Raw genomic sequence first — 24,323 nt, 5'->3', positions numbered from 1 at the left:
CGTGTACCCTATTTATTCAAAATGTGCCGGCAATAAATAGGGCCAAGAATTACTTTACATATGCCATTGCCATTGCCAGAAATGTGTAATTTCCACTCACAAACACAGGGGCTTGCTCACATGTTCACAAAGACACACAATCTCTCTCTCTCTCTCTCTCTCTCTCCCCTTTCTCTCACACATACACACAATCACACCCACACACAAACGCACACACATGCACTCACTGTCTCTCTCGCACATAGTTTTTTTTCCTGGTTTCAGCTGCCAGCATCATTCCACTACTGCTCCTCAGCTGCTGTTGCATGGACCCTCAGGCAGCATGCAGTTACTTCCAGGCTCAGGCTCTGAGGCAGGTAACTGAAAGCTGACATCTGTCTGTCTTCACTGCGCAGAGTTAAGTTTTTCACTTTTAGATTTTTCTCTGTACCCTCTTACATCATGTCACATGATCACGTGAGGTAAGAGAGGCTCCTGAGCTCACCCTTTGATGAGATGGAAGATGATATGACAGCCTGGTATAGGGATGGGAAAGTCACCAAGGCCAGTCTATTCTGCAGCAAAACGAGCAGAGTTGCCACTGTAACTGTTAGGTTATGTTATGTTATGTTAGGGGGTTTTTATATAGCGCTCGAATCATCCGGGGGCATCTCGGCGCTTCGCCTAGCATAATACACTGAGGACAGGAGGGGCAACTATGAAGAAAAAATTGGGTTAAAACAAGCATGCTTTCAGGTGTTTCCTGAAAATCAGATAGGAAGTACATTTCCACAGGGGTAAAGGGAGCTGATTCCAGTATTTCGGGGAAACATAGGGAAAATGCTCTGCCACCGGTACGAACAACGCGAATATGTGGAATCTTCAATAGAGCGAGGGAGTTGGACCTAAGGTTACGGTCCGAGATCAGTTGAATAAGCAACCTTCGAAGGTACTTGGGATCCCTGCCTTCCAGAGCTTTAAACGTCAGACAACAGATCTTGAAGAAGGAACGTTTTTTTATTGAGAGCCAGTGTAGTTCCTTCAATAAGGGAAGTGATGGGGAGCCGGGCGGACAATTTTGTGTCATCCTGGCAGCCGTGTTCTGAATAACTTGTAATCTGGCCAATAATGTCTCAACCACTTCAGCCAGTAAGGCATTGCCGTAGTCCAGACGGCTGATTACCAGCGCCTGGACCGCGGTTCTGCGATGACTCTCTGGCAGAAAAGGTATTATTCTGCACAGAAGACGCAGGCTGTAATAACAGGAGCTCACTGTGGCTGAAATATGGTCCTTCATCGTAAGAGCTAGATCTAATTTTAGGCCCAAGTTTTTTACTGATGAAGAAGGAACAGGGGGTCGTCCCAACAGGACCGGCCACCACTCCTCTGTCCAAACGGATGCTGCTTTGCCTATAAGCATCAGGTAATTTTTCCCAGGATTCAGTTGTAGGCGATTTTCGGTCATCCATTTAGAGATGGCCAACATGCCCTCAGAGAAACACCATTTCTCTTCTTCAGGATTTGAATAAATTGGGAATAAAAGCTGAGTGTCATCAGAATATGAGATAATTTCAAACCCAAATGGTTCAACAATAGAGGCCAATGGGATCATATAAATATTAAAGAGCGTAGGGCTCAGGCATGAGCCCTGGGGAACCCCTTTGTCTAACAGATATTTTTTTGACAGGTAAGGCCCAAGCATAATGGTTTGCCATCGATCTGTCAGAAAATCCTTAAGCCATTTTAAGGCCATTCCTCGTATGCCACAGGCATGTAATCTATCCGTAAGCATTCCATGAGAGATGGTATTGAATGCTGCGGAGAGATCGAGGAGGATCAGAACCATTGAACCACCATCATCTATTGTCCGTCTCATGGAGTCGGTTACAACGAGAATAGCTGTCTCGGTGCTAAACTGGCAGTTAAAGTTCTCAAAGAGTGCTAAATGATTTTTTGGGAAGAGAAAGAATGAAAGTATATAGAGATTGAGAAACTACAGAGGCCTGATTGACAGGGGGAGAGAGTGATGGTTGTAAAAGGGAGGGGGCGGCATTTTTCAATTCTCGCCTAGGGCGGCAAAACACCTAGAAACGGCCCTGCCGAAAGCACCTGTACCCAACTATTTACTACGTAACATATTTATTGGGGAGTGTAACACCCCAAACCCCCCACCGAAGCTACGCCCCCTCCGGCGGAGTTGGACTTTAACCAGTGTTCGAACCTGTGTTGTGTAGACCGCACAGTTTTCTGCAGCAGTCACTAGCTCGCCTATCTGCTGGCCAGCCGCAGAATCTATGATTTGTGATCAAGGTTGGTTCCTAGCACACACACACACACACACACACACACACACACACACACACACATATATATATATATATATATATATATATATATATATATATATATACATATATACATATATATATATATATATATATCCACGTTATTTGTCAAACCTTTCTTCTTCGTCTCTAGTTGTAGCATGAGATGTGTATGGAAAACTCAAGCGATACTCACTTAAATGTGCCATTAAGAGTATCAGTGCTGTTCTTTGGCTAAACATGGAAAGCGGTTGCCTTATGTATGCATTACTCTGGAGTCTTTGTTAGATTCGACATACTGTAATTGTTTTTTGTGGCTTGTCCGAAGCGTCTGTTGACTGCAACCATTACCTCGAAGTGGGCTGGGCTGCGGCGCCAGGAAGGGGTTAATGCTGGTCGATGCTTCTGCTGTGAAGACGCGGGCTGGTGCACGGTGGCCCGCAGCACGGAAGGCAGCGGCTGCGGAGCTACTGATGCAACCTGTGTTATTTACTTGCAGCGGCCCCAGCTGTGACCTCATGTGGTCTTCAGGGGACGAGGGAGAGGCGTCTTTAGGGCTGGGTGGCAAGCGTCACTGGTGCAGTCCCGTCCTCTGACGCGTGCTCGCTGGATGGGGAGGAGGTGAGCTGAGCTGCTGCTCTTGGGTCTAACTCCACTCCTCGCGAAGGAGAAGATTGCGCTGCTTCAGTTTGTGTGTCACTCTTTATTGACGCTGTCCTTCTTGCATCCCACGCCCAGGACCGCCTCGGAGCCATGATGCGGCGAGCCCAGGAGCGCAGCCAGCAGCTGGAGCAGAAGAAGCGATGGTCCTGGGGCGGCACCCTGTCATCCGGCGCGGTCGGCAGAGACGGTGAGTGCGCCACCGTCGCCGAGGGGGGCTCCGCCCTGCGAGGCAGCCCAGGGGCGGCGGGAGGAGAGGAGAGGCTGGCTCCAGCCTCCGCGGGCTGCACTCACTGCTTCCATCTCAAGGTTACATCCCTCATGCACAGAAAGCACAGCTGGGACACTGTGCTCTCGTATCATGCTTTTTGTCATCTGTTCTATTAATTTATTAATTACTTCTGTTATTTTATAAATACGAAGTTAAATACCATTCACGTCAAACCCCCCTTCCTAATAATTGTACAAGGCCGACTTAATGTTTGAAAATAATCATTTTTGGAAATGTTATCTTGAGAATACTACTCAGTTTAGGCCAGTGTGCCCGAGAAAGTGTGCCCGAGCCATCGCCTTGTTTTAATTGAATAGTGTCAGTTTTTTTTAGTAATGCCTGATTGCATAGTGTAATTTTTTATTAATTGTAAATTAGATGATATAAGGTCTGGGGCCTTAGAAAAATCGTATAGACTTCGCCAAGTGTTTAACTCGTTTTAAAAAAATAATAATATTGAAAATTGTTTTAATAAAGTAATACGAGTTAAAAAGGGTGTTAAGTGGAGAGTAAGAGACTTTTCATTTGTAAGACCTGAAATAAAAATATAATATTGCACTCTTGGAATGTTTTAAGACCACCTCATTTTAATTTGCTGCTCTTTTGTTTGGTTCCGCTGCAGATCATTATTTCTATCACCACCCACCATGTCGTTTATTCTGCTTTCCATACTCACGTTTATAATGCAAGTGCTGTAGTCCCAGTCAGTTTATGCGAGATGGGGCAGCGGGCCGTGACTTGCGTTTCTTGTCCGGCCCTTGCAGTGATGGAAGCTAGGGGGCCTCGCCCCTCTGGCGGGCGCCGGAAGACTGCCTGGAGTTGGCATGTTGAGGGTGACGTTATTAAGAGGCACTTGCTGTCTAGGGAGGAGGCGTGGGCTCCATGAGGTAGACCGAAGGAGGGGTGGGATGTCAGATCAGAGCACATCGACCCACGGTGGCATGGGGAGTGGGAAGCCGATACGTGGAAGGAAGAGATGCTGATGTCCACGTGCTCTTTGGGGAATAGGTGGCAGCAGCTGCCTCCACTCCCCGGGTCCTACAGGTCGTGCTTCTCGCCCAGAGACGCCGCCAAGCATCCCTCTGTATATTAAACACCAGTGCTTGTTAAATGGGCGTTGTGTCCGTCCGCCATCTCATTGACTTGCTGCATCCTCCCGAGTGCGGCCTATCACTCACTGCATGGACCATGGATCATGAATGCCGAGTTCATTTTTATGGAGTGGGAGGGTGCAAGTACACTTTCGATGTGACGTCATGGGTTGGCGCGAGTTAAGTGCTCCTGCTGTAATGCTGTGCCTCTTTTTGCTCTGATTTTCTGCTGTGTAGGTGAATCTGAAAATACCCCGTCCCCTCCTTTACCGGCCAACACCCTTCCTCCAGACCCCGTGACCTCTACGGCGGCCGCCGAGTCCTGCAATGGTATTCCGATTCCTAGCACCACCGTCTTTGTGTCTCCGTGTTCCTAATGAATCATTCTGTGGTCGTGTCCATCCACCACCAGTGTCTTCTAACCACACCTTGAGTTTTGTTTTTCTGTGTGGTGTTGTACAGCATTGTTGTGAATTGTGTGAACGGTTGCTGTCTTTTTGTGTTTCTCTTTTCACGCCTTTTTTCGTGTTTTCCATTGTGTGACATCCTTTGAGCATGACTTGCCTCACAGACAAAACATCTCATAGCTCCCTCGCCCATGTGTCACCTGAATGGCTAAAGAATTGTGATTGTTGGCCCCTGGCACAACTGTGTGTGTATGTTTTGTCGTGTGCTTCGAGTTGCGCAATATCAATTCATGTCAGAGATTCGAAAAAAACGTTGTTGGTAGTTTCTTTTTAATTGTCTAGGCGCTATTTTTTCCTTTTGAGCATGCTATAAAGAAGAGTTCTCATTTGCAGGGCCTGGGTGGCAGGGTATGTTTCTGTTCTAGCAGGCACATCTAAAATCTTGTGTTAAACGTGACTGACAGCAGCATCGCACCTCCAGTATCCGAAGAAAATGCCTCGTTTTTTTTGCAGGAGTGAATGAAGTCAGAATTTGCTCTGCAAGGTACCCCACACAAATTGCACACATGCAAGGGTGAGGCACAGCTTTCCACTGCTAGACAGGCAGCCCCACCATTGCTTAAACCCTGTAGGAGCAGAGGATTCAGCATCAGTTGTTAGTAGTACTAAAAAAATACTTTATTGCATTCATCCTTTGATTACAATAATAGAGAATTAGCAAGCATAACAATAGAATAAAAAATCACATAATTTCCATGCGTGGTATCCTATAAAAAAACATACATAGATCATGATACCTGTTTTTGTATCTATACATATATCGATATAGTAAAAGCCATCTAGTCATTTAATGTTTTGTAGGCATGTTCTAAAAACAGAGCCATACTTCTAATTGCACTTTCCCCTTTGAGCCTAAAACAACGTACAGCCTCCGTAGTTGTTCTTATTTTGGCATTATCAAACACTGGGAGTAAATATGTCTTCCGCATAGGCAACAGCCTCAGGCAAATGCATATTAAATTTAAAGTAGGTATTACAACTACTGTAAGTCCTCTTTCCTCACGTCCGTGCCACGCTTCAATCACACATGCTTGGCCTAATCCAAGGACTGCCATGGCTTTGGGAAGAGTAAGTTGTATTTGTGTTTTGTGTTGACTGGTGGAGCGGATGTGAAAGGGGGTAGGGAAGAGCAGATGGGGCGCAGAGTAAGAATGACAACTCTTGCCGCGGTTACCACTCTGAAGTAACAACACTATGGGTAGGCAAACATAAAATCGCATTCACTCCTGTTAGATCAACAGTGTTATGAAAAATTCTATCAGATCCAAAGTAGTGGTTTGTCTGAATTTGTTTCAGGTTGGCTTTGCTTAGGTGATAGGAAAAGAGTATAACAATAAACTTTGTAACCAGGCTGTTTAAAAAAAAAAACTCATCCAGTGCAGTACATTTTATTTGGATGCATAACTTGGACCCATTTCATTCAAGGCAGACTAAATAAACACCACTAAGACTGCTAAATTACACGTGTCAGTCACTGGAAAAAGCCAAAGTAAGGCACAGTCACATGGCCTTAATTTTAATATCGGCCTATTTATGATGATTGAAATGGTCACATAGTATATTCGAAATAAAGTGAAGCCTGGGAGGAACTGGTGGGGAGTGTATTTGGGCATCTGACGCTTAATTGTTTTTTGTGTGATGCTTCTGTGCTGTCATTTCGTTGACAGTTATGACTTTGCTTGTTTATAAGAATAGGCTGCCCCAGAGACACGATGTAGCTGATCTTTGCTACTTTGAATTTCATCCCTAGGGTGAGAGTTCTAATATGTTTTCCGTTACTTTTCTGTTTTACTTCGGCAGTGACTGCTTAGAGTGACTTGGTTTGTTTGTCAATTTGGACTTGAATTGCATGGCACTTTTTTTTGGCATTCGACTTTGGTCATATTTGGCTTGTCACCTGACCAGTTTTCTACTGGCACTATTGGTATATTAATGTCTGGGACTGCCCGAAAATAAGCAAAATCGCCTTACGCAGGTATTTTTTTAGCCCTTATCTGAACATACTTTAAACAGCAAATATAAACAGAAAACACTTTTAAAATGTGTTCAAGAGCTCCGTTAATGATCCCTGACTAATTATTAAAGCAAACAAATACAGAAAAGTCATGTTAGAAATGAATGCATACGATGTTGTTTAAAGTCGTACTTAATGTCAAGTTTGGGCCTTTGCAGGCTCTTAAAACAACAACATATGACCAGTATTTTTCTCTTGAAAAGGTGGCAACCCTTGGTGAGAGTTATGTACCATCTAGTATCATAGGAGGAGGCTGGGAATCATTTAGCAGTGCTGTGTTAAGAGCCTACTTTAAGTAATTCAATTTTATTGGTCTTGGTTTCTGTGCAGTGCTTGATGATCATGACCAGTCAGTGTTTGGTTATCTCGATGTGGTTGTTGAGTCTCTCAGTCTCAAGCAGATACCTTAACGCTCAGATCTTTTCCTGACATTGAAAAAGATCTGAGCGTTAAGGTATTTGCTTGGAAGCATGTCTCTAGAGTCTGTATAGATGGTCATGCAGTATTCCGTTTCATGAATGTGTTGGATGTTGTTGAACGAGTGCAGTGCCATCTGCTACTCGGGTGGTGATTTTGAGAGAGTTCTATTTGTTCATGGTCAATTTGGGATTATTGGTTAGTTATGAACGCCGAGAACCACCTTTGAGTTTTCTCCATAGTTCCAACTGTGTCTTTGATGTTGGAGAGAAAAATCAAATGGATTGCATTAAGTAAGCTGTTCCCCCCCCCCTCAGATTGGACTACAATAATCTCAGCAATTGCCATGTTCTATGTATTTATGTGGTTGGGAATGGTTATTTTTACCATTTTTTTTGCCACCAGCGAGACTTTATGCTGCACTGTGGTTGTTTTAGTTTCGTGCATCCAGATTTGACTTTTCCGGATGCATGGAGATCCATACTTTCTTACAGTGGTTGTAGACAAATCCACTTGTGAATGAGGCTTTGTGTAGAGCATTTAGTTTATGTTCGAGATTGTCTGCAGGTTACCAATGTTTGGTGGCACTAGTGAGAATAGATTTAAGTACTAAGGTAAAGGTGAATTGTATTCAGTGTTAATAGCTATGCCACAGTGAGTTGAAAGAAGGTCAATAGAAATGTACTTAATGAGGAAACAAACAAATGTAAGGTTATTTTCAAGTGCAAATCGTATTACAAATGTAATTCCGGTGTCACCACGATCTCATCAAAGGGCATTTGGATCTTGAAATTAATTGTGCCACAATTACATTTTTATGTATTTATTTTGCTGATACCCATGGGTTCACATCAGATATTGTCATGCCATACAGAGTTGTGTTTTGAAATTGTGGCGATTTTATGGATCTATTTGTAGTAGCATTTTTGGTCAACATCACAATTTAGTCTCTCTGTGGCCGTGGCACGGGAAGTAACACTGTTCAACTGGAAGTCAACTGTTCAAGAGAGGTACTTGGAGGAGAAAAGCAATACTCTTCAATTGTCGTCTGCTTACAGGGCTTCAATATTAACTATTCTGCATGAAGCCATTACATATCAGCTAATGCTTGAGTTGGAGAGCTTATTCTCCCATGGGGGTTGTAAACTGAAGGTGTTAATAGTGTTCGCATATGGAAAAGGGTATGCTATTTGACACCAGGCAGACACATCGAGAAGTATGTCTGGCGTTTTTACTGGGCGATACAGCACAGCGCTTGGTGGAAACAGATCAGTGCTAAAAAATGGAAGTTGTGACCCAAGCATGTTGTACGGCATTGCCGGATCTTTTGTAAAATAAAACTGTTTGATTTTGGTTTACTCACTAATTCTCTTTGACAGTTCATGTTGTTATTTTGAGGACTTTCCTTTTCTGAAAACATAAGTTGCAAATTGGATTTTCATGAATGGAAAGGATAATTGTTTGCTAATTAAAGAAAGCAAGATGTCATGTCACTGCTATGGGCAGACCTTGTCTATCCTTCTCTTTTGGGTACCGCTCTGGTGAAAGTATTGAGATCTGCCCTGGCAAGTAAAACGTATGACAACTAAGAATACAATGGACATCCCCACCCACCCACTTCCTACTGCGTCCATTGTGCGCCCCACTTCATTGTTTTATTTTTTGCTATCTGAACACAGGTAGCTCCTGGTACTCACTGGACATTTCTTGTATCCACCACTTGCCACCCCACGTGAATGGTTCCCTTGGTCAATCACAGCTACAAATTATTGAGTCAGTGAACACTGCCAAGATAGGTCTACCTTTCATCCTCTGAGCTAGGTCAATGCCTTTGCTGATATTTTAAGGCACCTTTGTTGATGCGTCCTCCATTTATTATCTGTCACATTGCCCCTAGAGGGTAGTTGGTTTAGATTGTGCCTCTTACAAATACTGTAAATATACTAAATATGAAACCTTTTATATGAAGACTATAGAAATGATTCGGACTTGTCCTTAACTCTTGTGACAAGTCTCCTCATGACTCCCTTACAAAGAGTATTAAAAAAGCATGCTTAAGGCACTTCTGCCCTGCTATCAAAAAAATGAGGGAAAGCACCATTAACTTGCACAAGGGCTATATCAAGCTGACCTGCTTCTGATGATCTATGTGAATGTGATCAATTTCCTCATTAACAACCGTGCCCTTGACTGATCCACTGGGATAAAACAGTTGCCCACTATGAAAACATTCCTTGACTGGCGGGTGAGTATGTACTCGCGATACCTTCCTTGCCAGGCCTCCGCGTGATGCTCTACCCATATCTTCTCCTAATCTTGCATTCACTTCTTTGCTGTCCTTTGCGGAAGCACCTAACACCAGTCCCTCTGCTACTGTGGTGTAATACTCCATTGCAGGTTCCATTAGATTGCATCCATTCTTTGCTGTCTCCACTTCCAAAGTTGACAGCGTTCTTGTAGTCCACTGTTTAGTAGCTGCCTTCCTCCTTTCTGAAGAGGAGTTGTGCCATATAATTGCAGTGTGTATGTTTACCCTTTGCTTAAAGATAGGTTTGCCTGGCATGTAATCGTGAATGTTTGGGTTGGTGTTCGCTTCATTTGCAGAGCTTCCTCTTTCAAAAGTGAGGTTCACAGGTATATGCTCCTTTGTGGGTTTTTTTAACCTCTTTTCAGAAGTAAAAACACATTTTTCGGTTCTGGTGACCGTCTTTTCTCCCTGGGAGAGCTCTTGTCACCAACACAAGAAAAACACACAAACAAATGGTTTAGGTCAGTCCCTTTTAGCCTTTGCTACTTTTTCTTTCAACCATTGCTTGTTTGAAGTGCCTTTCAAATTTTTTATCAGCTCACAGGAGTATTGCGCAGAGTGACATGTTGCTGTTGTGTCTACCAAATGAGGTAGTTGAGAATCACACAACTCTTGACATCTGTGCCCCGTAAAAACTGTCCCAGCAAGCAGGGAGGCTTCTTTCAGCACAAGAGGCTATGCACCATTTTAGGCACAGTCCCTCCTGCATCAGCCTAGTATTTTACAGTTGTGATTGGCAAGGCACAAGAGCGGTTGAGCTCCTCATTGTAATGGAGTCCGTATTCTCTGCTCACTGCAGCTTCTCACCTCTGTACGAGACATCGCTTGTTAGGTCGAGCCTATAGCGGCAGCGCGCATGCTATGTGCATGCATGCGTGACCGTGTTCGAGTGTCCACATGCATAGAGTTGATATGGCCAGCAATGAAAAGGAGCTGCTCCTTTTCATTGCTGGACCGGGCTTATCATTGGCCGCCGGAACACATGGCATTCGTGATTATGTATACTGAAGTTTACCATAGCTTCATTCGTCCTGGGATACTGCGGGCAGCTAGGTGCTGTGGTTACTGGCTCTAAAAGAACTGCTTTTATCCAAGATCTTTACCTGCTGAATACCATATCAACTCTATGCATGTGGACACTCGAACGCGGTCACATATCTGTTTGGCCGGAGAGTATTGTCTTATATAAATCCCAGCTTCATTGGTCCTGGTGTATTGTGGACAGCTACGCATTCTTTCTACATATTTATAAGAACTACATTAATTTAAGGACATAGCTGTTGGATGACACCTGTCTAATGCCATATCAGTTTTGTACCTGGGGACTCTTTAACGCAGTTACAAAAATTTCCATCAAATACTTGTGAGGGAAATCTCACAGCCAATCGACTCTGGTCGGATTATTGTGCCGTTATTGTTTAGGGTTACCTATATGCTCTGGACTGATTCAGATCCTACACTGTCCACACTGATTGGGCTGACTATCGCCTTGATACTTTAAACGAGACGTGAACTACATAAGATTACTCTGCCCTGATGAAGTTCCTACAAAAGGAACGAAACACGTTAGCTGTTGTCTTGTTTTAAATCTAAAGAAGAATAAAAGAAATTCGAAACAATCACATTGGCTATTGTGACTTCATCCCTGGTGCTGCCTCCATTCTTCTCCAATATATCCTTTTCTGTTAATCCAGTTTCTTCGAGAATGGGTAGTTGCGCTTAAATTATATGTAAACAATACCCCTAATTACTCTGGAGATGTTTTCAGCAGAGTTTGATTTACTCCATTTATGGGTGGCTCAAGGCAAATCTGGAATGGTTGTCAGGTAGAGGTGGCGATCTTTCCAGACGAGGCAAAATTCTGACATCAGAAATTTCCTTAATTTGGTGAGAGGGCTTCAGACAGTAAAAATGTGAAGGTGTAAATTGTGCAGATGTAGGTCAACATGAAACCAACATTGTAGGTGTCTAATATATTTTAAATCCTCCTCTTTTGATGTGCCACACTTAGGGACCTGATGCAATTTTTAAGCTTCAAACATTAGGTTTTAAGGTGGGTGCATACGTGAATTATTAACATGCCTTCACTTTAGCTAGCACACCTATTCGTACACCCCAGGTGACACACAAGTCACGAGGTTCAGTTGTGGTCAAAGAAACTCCCAAATAAATTTCACTCAAGCCCATCTTAAAAAATCGAATTTCTTTGCAATGGTTGCCAACAAGGGTTTGTTATTAGATGGCATGCTTAACATTCAAGTGACATGTTGGGTAGCTACTTGCTACTGAAATCGATCTGCAGCACTAATGAAAACATTGTGCTCAGAATGCAAACAAGTAATTCTCCTCCTCATATACAAAGTAGAAACTAAAGCTGCAAGGTGTTCCATGTTGAAGGTAACCTAAAACGTGAAGTTTTTTCTTCTGTTTGATATCCTGCATCGTCATTTTATCTCTGTTTTCAAGAAATAAACCTCAAAGGATTGGCTTTTTCAAAGCTAGGGATTAGTTGCATGTTAGTTCACTCAGATGTATCCACAATCCAGCAATCCGTTCATGTCAGTCTAAAATTGAGCTTTGCAAATTTCACTTATACCTTATTCTTAGGTGTCCACATTTCATGCTTTCTTTATACCCATCTAAAATAGCAACTTCATTGCGCTGGGAAGTAGCATTGTAATTGTATTAATTCCACGATTTGCAGAGGTCTACATCTTATATAAAAATAAAAAAGCAAAGTGAGACACAGGCACATTTACAGACTTGTAGTTGTTGATTAAAAAAAAATCCAGGGTCTGAAAAAGATTACTGCAGTGGAGTAGTTTATGATTTGTTAACATCGCTTAAAGGCTGTACTAGTAAATCTCTCTTGATTGTAGAAAATATAAAAATAATAGCCCTCTGAGACTACTATAAGGTGGTGTGAACTCTCTTAATAATATTTCCAAAAATAAAATTGGCAGAAAGAGAGACAGCTTTTACGGGATCTTAACTCCTAAGTGGACTAAAAGTGGAATAGTGTTTTGGGTTCCCCAGCTAGCACTAGGAGATTTGCTAAATGTCATGCCACTAAAATCGATCCCATGCCGCAAAATGAAAATCATAAGCCCTCTTATTCAATAGTTTAGAGTAAAATTTCCAGCTCATGAGCTGTATTCTTAAACCTAACTACCAAAAACAAGCTTTAATACTTGCATTCATTGGACCTGATTTTAGAGTTTGGCAGAAATGACTCTGTCACAAACATGACGGATATCCTGTCTTTCTTGTTACAACTGCATTACATCCTTGGTACTTGTGATAAACTAGAGGGGCTATCCATCATGGTTGTGATTCAGTAATCCATCTGCTAAACTTTAACTCAAGCCCATTGTTTCTAACTGTTGTCATGGTCCATCAGTCATTTGACTGTCGGTGCAAACTAGTAGACCAAATTTGAAATATTGCTTTTGGTGTAATCACTTTCTGAAGGTCTAAAAATAGCCATAAGATCTTTTTATAATGCCGCTCTGCTGATTTTCGATCGCCAGCAGTTCGCACTCCCCTCACAAAAGTCCTAAGGGGCAATTTCCTTTTGGGGATGGGCCCTGACTTAATGATTCCTGGTTTCTTCTCACATCGCTGGAAGATTCATATTTCAGACCCAAAGTTGTTGGCTCCCTATAAATCTCTCATCATGGAGTCTGGCTGCTGCAGGTTGATGAAGGTGATGCTTCTCAGTGTGAGGTAGGACTGCAATTTCTATGTATTACTACCGACCTATCAACTGATATTTTTCAGAATTGGCTGGTTCCTCCCAAATCAAACTGACACATCATTCTTCTGTAAATATTGGAAGCACTGATCTCGGGCTTGCAAGTCCACCTCTATGTAGACAACCTTGTTGGAATTCTGTGAGCAAACCTTTATTTATTCTTTGTTTTTATGTAAGCAACCATTTTATTCTGCCCACGAAAAGGACCATGGAGGCTAGAAGGAGTAGGGTTCTCCAGCCCTAGTATTACATTTTTTTAGCTGTTTTCTTTGTATTGCACTGTCCTTTGGATTGCACAATTATAATCTCAATAGCATTCAGTTCCCATCCCCTGTGAATAAGAGCAGAGGGAGACATGATACATGTTTGCAAGAAATTATTTAGAGCCTAAAGTGAGAGAAACTGTTACACTTTGATTTAGTTTTGTACTTTCTAAGTCCGCGTCAGCATTATTGTTGGTGGCACCCAGTGCGACGCTCTTTGTTGTCCTCCCCCCCATGACCTCATTCTCCACTGATTTCCTCACTACCACCTTTTTATCTCTACCCATAGTCACCCTCTCACACGTATTTGATTTCTTTTTTAGCACTATTCCCCCGAAGTGGGTGTCTGACCTTTATATCACACATATTATACAGAGACAATGAATCATGCAAGTGTGTAATCAATGTACAGGAAATGTTACAAAAGATAATGAGGGCTTCAAGACGTAGGAGTCCCAAGCCAACCATACTGGTGGGCTTGATATGTTAAGGATACTTGGTCTGGGGAAAAAAACGAATTTAAACTGTAATACAGTAGTTGAGCTTGCTTATAATGATAAGAATGTATTATTAGTCAAAGGAACCATTTTTAGCAACCTTAGAATAATGAGATTTTGAGAAAAAATACTTTTAAACCTCTGCCTTTTAGTATACATGCAGCTCTTTGGTACTGGTTCGTAGCTAACTGTGTTAATTTAGAAAGACTGTAAGTAATGAACTGCAAGTAACAAAACAACATCTGTGACAAAATAAGTAAACCACTGAGCTATTTAAGTACAATACAAATCTGGGATCTGCATGTTACTCTTTATGTTGCAGGCACATTAACACTGTTACTTTATGATGAGCCAGAACTGTGTCTGGACGATCTTTCTAACAAGTACATTATTCGCCAGTTATGTGCCGCTATTATCATCCCCTGACGATTTCTGAGTATAGAAAGATCTCTGCAGGCTGCCTTTGTCTCGCCTAGTCTGTCTGTTCTGTCATCCCTTCCTGTCAGATGGCGCCCCTAAAGTTTGGCACCCGATGTGGTGCCATCAAGCAATGATCTGACCTATACTTTGTCAACTCTTGAGGCAAAAACAGTGCTCAGTTTGTAGAGGTGGTTGCAGGTGGCACACACCGGCACTCCTTTTTGTAAACCAAGATTTATTTTTCATCATCAGACTTTGACTCCGAACAAGAAGGAGAACAGACGAAAAGGAGGGAGATAGTTAGCAAAACCATGACAAAAGGAGAAAGCATGGATTAAGATGAACTCACAGGATTGAGAAAAAAGAGAAAGTGTAGGGTGGTGGAAGAAATAGCTATGAGGTAAATTCTACATTCGACAGCAAAGCCTTTGGGCTCCTTAGAAAAACGTCCCCTGGTCACAACCTAAAGAAAATAATTAAGAACTGTCAGAAAGCCTTACAGCTTGAAGAGTCCATGATCTGCCCCCTTCCCTTGGCCATCTCCTTCCTTCTTTCCCCCTCATGTGGCTCTTCAGGGAGCCACATGCCAGACTTCCCAATTCTTAGACATACATGTTCTTATATGTAATGCCTAGATACATACTCTGTGTAAGAACTCACTAAAGCTCTTCTGCTTGAGGTTTGGGGAGAGCTCAATTTCAGAAAGGACCTCTATGGATGTGTTATTGATTATTTATTCTTTCACAGGATTCTGATTTCCCTATTGCAAAGAAGCCCTGCGTTAAAATTACAGCTGTATGGATTTTATACTGAGATGCAGCACTAATGCCACAAGGGACAGCTTGCTATTAAACAACACTGACTTATCGGCTATATTGGTTTATATATAATGTAATTGCTGTTCAGCTCTCTTCCCTGCTCCTTCTGTTTCTCCTCCTTTCGGGCGGGGAGAGCGTTGGAGGAGCAAGTGGAGACTTGGCACTCTGTAGTCTGAATATAAATGTCTTCAATGCGTCTCTCTGCAGCATGTGACAAACTTTCCGCTTCTACAATGAATCTGCCAAAGCCAATGGAATCGCCAATCAGTAAACGGCTCTCCTGTTCCACAGCGGCTATAATGCATTCCCCCGACAGAGGCAAGTGAACAGAAAAAAGCTGCACCGCTCACCTCTTTATATTTCAGATTGCAAAAATGTGTCCATCTAATGTGTGGCCTGTGTTTTTAAAGTATTGTTTTCTTTTTTGCCTAGTGTATCAAAAAACTGATGTAGGATATTTTTGGGGATAGCATATGAGGAAAGGAAGAGATTTATATAAGAAACAGATTGTATTGTGCTAGAGGAAGATGTGTTTTGTTATGTTATTTAACAGTCCCTTCAGTTAAATGAATTGTCATCACATACTCTGATTTGTTTTTACCTTGGCCAAAATATTCTCTCCCCAAGAATTGCTGCTATGACCACAAGCAATGGCACAGCCAGTAGGTCTCGCCTTTGGGACCTTATAAGTATTAGCCCTGCAGCACATTATGCTGGGTGCTACACATCTACTATTACTTCACTTGCCCTGGTGAACGGCCATGCTATTCAACGAAAATATGATAACATTTCTTCAAAATATATATATATATTTTTTTACAAAGAAGCTTCGACACAAATGGTCACATTATAGCACTGCACTGAGAAGTACTTATTTAAAGTGTTTTTTTGTATAACTGGTAGTCAGAATTTATATATCTGAAAGTACTTTTATGTGCAATAATGAAGCACTTCATGTAGATCTATGTCTTCAGTTTACAAGTGTTTCACTGGGATCTACTCCGTCAATTCATCAAAACTGCTGGGCAGTCAGACAGTGCAGCAAGCATGGAGGGGCTTTAAGGATATGCAGAAAACGTGCATGATTGCAAACTATAGATATAATCATCACTACGCTACAAAGTAAGATCCTCTGTCATGAAGAAGCAATAAGACTTAAATAATCGCACAAGTACACACTTAGCCTGTTCAAAAATTGCTACTACAATTCCTTAGCACGCAAGGTGTTATTATTTTTATTTGTCAGGTCTCTATACCATGACCTTTGTTCCCAAAACACTAGGCAATTTTACGTACCTTAAAAGCAAAGTAGTGTGACAGTGCTGAAGCGGGTACCCAGTAATTGTGTTCTGTCCCAGGCACAAAAAGATAGACAGGACAAACCCATTGTAACTGCTCAACGATGTGTTATGCACTGCTCCAAAATACATGAAAACATGCTTCTACAATAATGCAGCAGACTACAGGGATCACTAATTCAGCCGCTGCGAGGAGCACGCGTCCTATACAATCCCCACCCAATAAGTAAAACTAACCTTCCTCTCAAAGCAGACTTTGCCTTTAGAAACTCCATAGGAGGCTGTCCCTCCAGGACCCAAAGGAAGGCACATCTTTCCATGGTCAGAGAAGTAGCACTTAAGCAATCTCTTGAGATTTTGAAGTGAAGATCACTGTTGTCTGTCAAGACAGTAAACATGACAGATGATTTGGTCTTAAACCATTCAGATACCTGGATTATAGTTTACAGAAAGCATCATCAGTATTTGCAAAGTTAACTTGTAACAAGCATATGTCCTAGTAGGCTTCTGCAAAGATTAAGCATATTACAGCCAACAGTCAGCAAGGACTGCAACACCCTGATGATTTGCCAACTATGGAATAGAAGTAAATTAGCACAAAGTTTGTTTGGTATTCACTGCAACGTGGCTTTTTTTTTTTTACATTATTGCAATCGATGTAAAACTTGCAATACAAATTGGCAAAGTCAGTAAATTAAATCTTAATTGCATTTGATTAAGTAATTTTGAACTGAGAATGTTGGCATTTTGGAAAATTCCCCAATGCAACTAATTAATGGCACATAGTGCAATGTGAATTAAATATACAAATCCAAGTCTTAAAAGGGTTGGCAAGACAAAGTCCAGTTTATCTGAGCTTACCGTCATATAGTGTGTTATGCAAAGGCACTTTGTTAGAGCCGTGCCACCCGCCCAAGCGTACCAAACATTACATCACCCAGGACAGGGTCCTGGGTGCAACAACGTTTGTTTGAACCAACACCGTAATGAATATAAGCACACCTCAGTTTAAATCCCCAGAAGATTAGTTCGATATTCAGGTCAGGTTTAATAGTTTGTAACGACCAGAAATGAATGACAAAGCATACCTAACATACTGTTGGCGTAAGCGTTAAACGATTAGGACAAGAGTCCTGGCCATATTTACGCAAGTGGGAAAAGTCTCAATTTTTAGCTAATTGGACTTTCCAAAAAAGGAGCACCCACAACTCCCAATATAACGAAGGGCATTTAAGTGTATTAAAATTGTAAAGTGCTTTGGGTTCCTACTCTGCAATGAGGGGTTGCTACTTAGTTTTTGCAGTAGCTAATGCAGACAGAAGGTTGCCCTAGATTTTAAACAAAGTTTAATTTTAACAAAATGGAAAATATACATTTATTCAGTTGGGATGTATGCAGTAAATAGCTGCCTTCATTTGAAAATAAATGTATCCAAAATAGTAGCAGAGGAATTAAAAATTACTCCAGAAGGCTGCCATGTTTCTCAAAGCAAATGTTTCTGTGTATCTCACACGAGTAACAAAGTAATCGGATGAAGGTGCTCATTTAAGTGGCAAGGAACCTACAACCCATCGCATCAGGCAGAAAAAGTAAAACTGACCATTATAATCAAGGCATGAAATTGCAGCAGTCGGTCTGTTAGGAAAGTACAATATGTTTGGTGAATAGTATTGTCAAATCTGTCCCGATGTGTTCAATGTAAAGAAAACCATTGAAAGCATTGAAAGAAATAATCAAGACTTGGCTCTATAACTGTTAAGTTATGCATGGTGGTGCTTGACTTAATCCATAACCCATGGGAATTCAGGTTTGTAAGAAGGGGTCAACCATTTGCACACTTGTCTATAGTAGAATAGACCGCTAAAAAAACTAAGCAAAGAGTGCTTTGGAAAATAATAACCAGTAATTAAGATTACTTTAAGCTTTCCTATAAATCCATGTTTTCTTAGTGTTTATCCTTACGTGGCGCAAGTCTCCTTAAATCATTGTGCCATTACCCAAACTGCATCGGACGAAAAAGCTTAGTAAGGAAAACTTGCGTCTTGATTTGCTCGTGATCCCCGCCAGTGGAGAGGGCCTAGTAGTTTGTTGTGAACTTAGTTAGGGCCATGACTGATGTATGTACTTGTTCCTGAGTATAATTGCACAGACAAATGAAAGACAATTAAATGTAAAGTATCAAGAATAAGTACCAGTAGTTAAGATTAATCACAGCATATTTATCCACTGCTTGAAGGGTTTCTTTGGTTACCCGAAAGCCTGGCTACAGATCTTGCCAATTAGCTCTTTCCTAAATTAAATCAAACTTTAGAAAGCTGTATCCCTCAGCGCTAGTTATGGTTGTTTTGCTCTACCCTTTTGCCATGACAGAATTCCTGCTGAAAGGAAAAATAGTTTGATTTTTGTACAAAGAAAGGGCTTCCAGACTGTGATGTATATAAACTAATTCCCCAAAATTGAACCTGATCTAAAAGTGTAAAAATAAATAATGGGATTATGTTTTCAGAAGATTAACTAAGCCCATCGTACATTCGAGGGAAGAGTGAAAGCTAATGTGCTGCTGCACGGTAAGTGATTAAATTAACAATGTCATAGAAATTTATCTATACATCTTTTATTAGTATAACCTAAATGGAATGACCATCGCATTAGGCAGTGATCCAGGTCTGTGGAAGAACATTTAAGTAGGCGTGCAGAACATAGAAAGATGTGCCATAAGAGTGCTACTAAAATGCTTCTCATGAAGCCAACTCGTCTAGTGAGTACTTTAGTGGAGGTCATGTGTAGATGGATCTTCTGTAAGTATGTCTTTATTTACATACCATAATATGCTACCTGAATGTGGTCAATGAACACACAAAACAGAGAAACAAAATAAAACAAGAAATAAACGATCAAAATTCCAATAAAAGTAATAACCCAACAAATATGCATAATAACCTAATATTAAAAAAATTCAACCATTAGGTTCACTCTTGCCTCCTATGTGACTGAGTGGCTTTTAATTTAGTGTTGAAAGTAGAGTGGAGTGTTTAGTTTCCTTTTCGGTAAGGTTTGGAGGAAACATTCTCCACAGCTGAGCACTTCTTGGGGCATGCAGACTGCGTTCAAAGTGCTACAGACCGGTTTTTGGCCCATTAATCACGCTCCATATAAACATTTCGATATTATCTGAACATCAAATTAGGGACAATTTGTGGCTGGTACTAATTTTTTAGATAGATTTGTGTCTGCAGTGGCCCAATATCCCAAGTTAATTTTTACTTTCAAAACTGGTTCCCAGCATTTTAGGTAAAAGGTGGTGATGGCTATATTGGAGGCTATGTGGAGGAATAGCCGTGTTTTTGGGGTCAATGCCAGGCACATTCTTTGTACTCTGACATGGATAGCCCGTCAGCGCAATATCTGTTCTAAGCAGAGGGTTATCATCAGCAGGAAGAAGTGTTCACCTACAATTTTGTATTTTGGGCACATTGTTGGTTTTGAGGAAAAATGTTTGGTGCTACAGGATTACTGAGACCAGGGTGAGTGAAAATGAATAAAGGCTTTCCATGGCATGGGGTCGACATATTCTAAATTAGGTAACTAGAAATCCGATCTAATTACAGCTTACTCTAAAGTGGAAGGCGGCACTTTGTGGGGGTAGGCGGGCCTCTAGTTTCTAAAGAGGGTTGAACAATTTGACTTGAAAACGCTAAACCCTTATCGGCTGTATTTTTCTGTGGGTTTAAAGAAAGGTTGGTAACTACCTTCGAGGGTAAACTTAATTGGTGGCTCGGATCATAAAAAGAAAACGAACTAGAAAGGATCACAGCACCACAGGCTGTTTTCAAGACATGGCTAAAAAAATCAGATTTGTAATCAAGTCTGCTCTACTTAGTGCAAACTGTGAAGCAGGTTTGGTAGGCTAGAACTTTGCAAGTCTTATTGTTTTGATTCTTGCTTCAAAGGTGTGGAATATACTTTTAACTGCAAAGCGGGTCTCCTTTTCCTTGTTTTGTATATTTTACACTAGTACTCTTGAACACTGGGTATTGGCTTGAAGCTGAATGCATGTGTGCTCAAATGGTCTGCTTCTAATTAAAAGTCTCTTGTTGAGTGGCAACTTGCGGAACCAGTATACTTTTAAAGAGCTCAAAAAGCGTTAGTCAGTCACATTTCTCAAACTTCAAAGGCCCATTTCTTTCAAGTACAAACAAGCCCACCTTTCTCAAAGTACCTGGTAATATGACCTTTTATTATTTTAGTCAAATCACTTTTCATCCACAATTCCTGATATATTTGGCAGAGGCATGGTACAGTAGGGAAAAGCTCAAGCTCTGCCCCGGGTAATGGGGCAAAGCATTGTACGGAAACACAAAGAAAAATTCTAAAGTTTTTAAAAGTCTGCAACAGCGTGTGTCATCGGGATGATGAACCAAAAATCAAAATTTCTGCACTGAGACTCGAAGTTCTAAAATTGGTATTACCATCGGGTAATAATGAATGTGAAGAAAATATAGCGGAACTGAGACAAATCTTCTAAGAGTGACTAAAAAAGACATCATCTAAGCACCTGTGAAGGACTTTTGACTTGTGCCCATCTGCACCAGTTCTAAAAATAGATGTGTAACTAACTGTTGCTTTTGTCCATCCACCCGAGTTTACCTACCCTGAGACCACTTTTCATGTCATCCAATTGAAGGTTATAAATCGGTGCCAAAATGTTACCGCTATGGTGTCTATATACTATAGCACTCGTAGACTTCACAGGGGAGCACCTAGTGAATTATCTCACATCGGATTTGAAACCCCCATCCGACATCGTCAAACAAGTGAGCCTTCTAAAATGCCTATTGTTGAATGGGAACGATACGGGACTGGGCATAGAGAAGAAGTGTCTTTTTTTCCCTGGACTGTATAGTGCTCTTAAGGATGAGACTATTTTTCCAATGGACTTATTATTCCCCGGATATTCAATTAGAAATGCTTGTTCAAAAATTGCCATGGTTTGCAAATTATGTCAACCTAACAAAAATAGAACTACCATTCCAAAGAATTCAATTAGAAAAGCGAAAAGGAAAATTCCTCAGTCAGTTTCTCACTTGTACTTCTCACTCTGCTTAATATTTGCGTTGCAAACATGCCTGGAAATGAAAAGTAAGCAGGGACTGAATGTTGTGTGTAAAAGTTCAGAGATGATCATGCATGCAGGCTGTCATATGGGTGATTCCCGGTCTCACATTTTCCTAGACTAAGCAGTTCTCTTGTGTGCAGACCGTGTACGACTGATGTATGGACTTCTCTGAAATGCTCTATGGCAGGGGTTGTTGGTACTTGACTAGATCTTTTGTTTTAGGGGCATTCACCGAAAAAAAGGAAAACGGGTGCACTTTATCCGTCGGGCAAAGAGATTAAATAGATTTAACCTGTTTGCCCAACGGTATTTAACCTCTGCAGTTCATAAGCATATCTGGTCAGCAATATTTCTATATTCGTTTTTTTTGTGTTGTGTTGTCAACTTGCACTAAATCAGTTTCGACTTTTCTGCTGATTCATATACAAATGCTCTTAGCATAGCTACAGACATTTAAGGAAGAACCTACACATTGCTTACAAATTCATCCTTTTTGTCATTTTACCTTTCATTTTCCATTGCTTTTGTTGTATTAATTTGTTCATTTTTTTAAATTTATTTTTAATTTTTCTCCTGTGTTTATTTCATTTGCTTCCATTCTGTAGCTCACCGCATGCACCTTAGTCCAACGGAAAATTATATTGTTTCTCGGCTGTTGACTCCTACGCACGCTTCCTTAGCCAGGAGCAGAAGTACAGCATTGCTTACAGAGCAGTGCCATTATCACTCAGGTAATGCCACTGGGAAAGTAAGCCCCGAGGATGATAAGGGACAAAAAAAACGTGATAGTTTAAACGCTAATTGAAATTTCACAAGGTCCTATGATGCAGTGGTGTTCATGTTAAAATTGTGTTTTCATGTTTTTCAATGTGTTTTATTTACTGCTGTCTTGAGCGCGCACCTAAGAGATATTGGTATCCTATACCCAGTGTAAAGAATATTCTTGCATACAAAATAAGATTTTTGTTGTTGCTATATTTCATTAATGAAGCTTAGCATCCGGAGTGCTGTGGTGGGAAAAACGCCTTTTTAAAAGGCTAGAAAACAATAAATACAATTACACTGCATAGGGACGAGAAGTACTCCTAGCTGTCACTGTCTGAGGTCTGCTGTCTCAAGTCAGAAATTTGTTCATGGGTCTTCACTAATTATGGTGTACCACTTTTTACCTGTAACACTTGTTTGACAAAATGGCTGCCCATAGTGTTTATATCAGTTCAACTTTAAAGTAATAACCAAACTTTTGCATATTGGTGTTAATTGTAGCAACACCGATCCACTTATCCTAAGTTGAATATTTCAGTTTCCTAAGGCCATACCCGCGTTTAATAATTTTTTTTCTTTGTTCTTCAAGCCCCCTACTTATTTAATTCTGGTACCCTGGAAATTGAATAGGGTGGGCCTGCATTTTTTTCTAGGTGCCTTGGAGTTAATTGTTGAAATTTTGCTTCTATACAGCGCATGTGAGGCTCGGGGAGTGTGCAGGAGGAATCCATTCAATAACTGGCGTTTCGCCTTTGGGAGTCACTGACCTGCTTTTACTGTTTGTAAATTGAGGCTCTAGTAAGAAACACAGATTCCCCAATGAGGCTTAAAAATGAAGGTGGGAAGCTGTGTATGTGCCATAGCGGCTGGGGCCCTAAAACTTTGCGCTGGTGGACCCTTCTTGGTTGCTGAATCACTGTGTCTGAAGTCAAATTTTATTTTGTGTATCACAGTAGCATGGGTTCCTTTAAACACCACAGCTGCTTTATTTTTTTCTTAAACCTGAAACTGCCAGACTAGTATCTTAATGAATATTTAGCAAAATAACCCACCAATTTGTCTGTTTTTTTATTTTGCTAATGAAGTATGCCATTTTCTTTTCCTCCCCAAACCTTCCTTCTCTGAATTTCTTACTCCTCTTTATACTGTGCTATAACCTTTTAGTCTCCAATATCTGTCCTCGTGTAGCACCAGCCAGTCCTTTAAAGTCCCCCTACAAGCCTTCTCCCACAAGAAGCACAGAGCGAAAGAAGTCTGCCCCTGCCTTCAGCCCCACTGACGCTGCTAAAGGAGCCACTTCACCCGATCCAGTACAGGTGTGTTAGTTTTAAATGAAAATGGTATATTAATGATGGGTAGAATGCATGCTGCTTTTGCTCTGGAAACCATGCTCTGGTTAAAGGGAGCTCCGCCCAACCACTTCTACTTTTGTTTTTGGACCATTTCCTTTTTCTGAACATTCATGGTTGGCTTTGGACTGCCTTCACTGTTGTTGACGTTTGTTGTCTTTGGGTTTCTTTTTTAAGTGAGAGTGCGTGGGACCCATCTATGCTGGATTTAGATTTATCTAGTAGGGAAAGTAAAACAATAGGAGGAAAATACAAAAACATTTACTTAATTTTAATCATTTTAGCCTGAAAAGGTAAAGAAGGAGAAGCGACCCACCACACCAGTGGCAGCTTGTGGCACAAGCTCTCCTCTGCGGAAGCCTGAGTCACCTGTGAGCATGTCGAAGAGACCCTCTTCTCCAGCCACATCCAAGTATGTACCTTTTCATATAGTACAGTGTATAATAAAGAACATTTTCTCTTTTCTTTTTTTTTTTTAAAACAAATTTTATTGATAGATCGCACACTAGGCG

General features: G+C 41.2%; 1 protein-coding gene across 10 annotated transcripts in view; it reads left to right on the top strand.

Annotated features, from left to right (window-relative positions):
• Positions 1–24,323, top strand: part of MAP7D2 (MAP7 domain containing 2) — a 514,052-nt gene that overhangs the window by 348,991 nt on the left and 140,738 nt on the right. The window contains exons 1-7 of one of the 10 annotated variants that reach the window (XM_086934605.1): positions 2,806–2,924; positions 3,042–3,153; positions 4,563–4,655; positions 15,491–15,601; positions 22,303–22,428; positions 23,627–23,778; positions 24,096–24,223. In XM_086934605.1, the coding sequence (XP_086790731.1) occupies positions 3,057–3,153; positions 4,563–4,655; positions 15,491–15,601; positions 22,303–22,428; positions 23,627–23,778; positions 24,096–24,223 (707 nt within the window). In that variant the 5' untranslated portion in view covers positions 2,806–2,924; positions 3,042–3,056. Of the gene's footprint in view, positions 1–2,727; positions 2,925–3,041; positions 3,154–4,562; positions 4,656–15,490; positions 15,602–22,302; positions 22,429–23,626; positions 23,779–24,095; positions 24,224–24,323 lie in introns of those variants that run through there. The other 9 variants (XM_086934599.1, XM_086934598.1, XM_086934607.1 and 6 more) reach the window with 9 other exon arrangements.

This window comes from Lissotriton vulgaris, chromosome 8 (genome assembly GCF_964263255.1).
Source record: "Lissotriton vulgaris chromosome 8, aLisVul1.2, whole genome shotgun sequence".
Classification (NCBI taxonomy): Eukaryota; Metazoa; Chordata; class Amphibia; order Caudata; family Salamandridae; genus Lissotriton; species Lissotriton vulgaris.
This window is presented reverse-complemented; position numbering and strand designations above follow the sequence as displayed.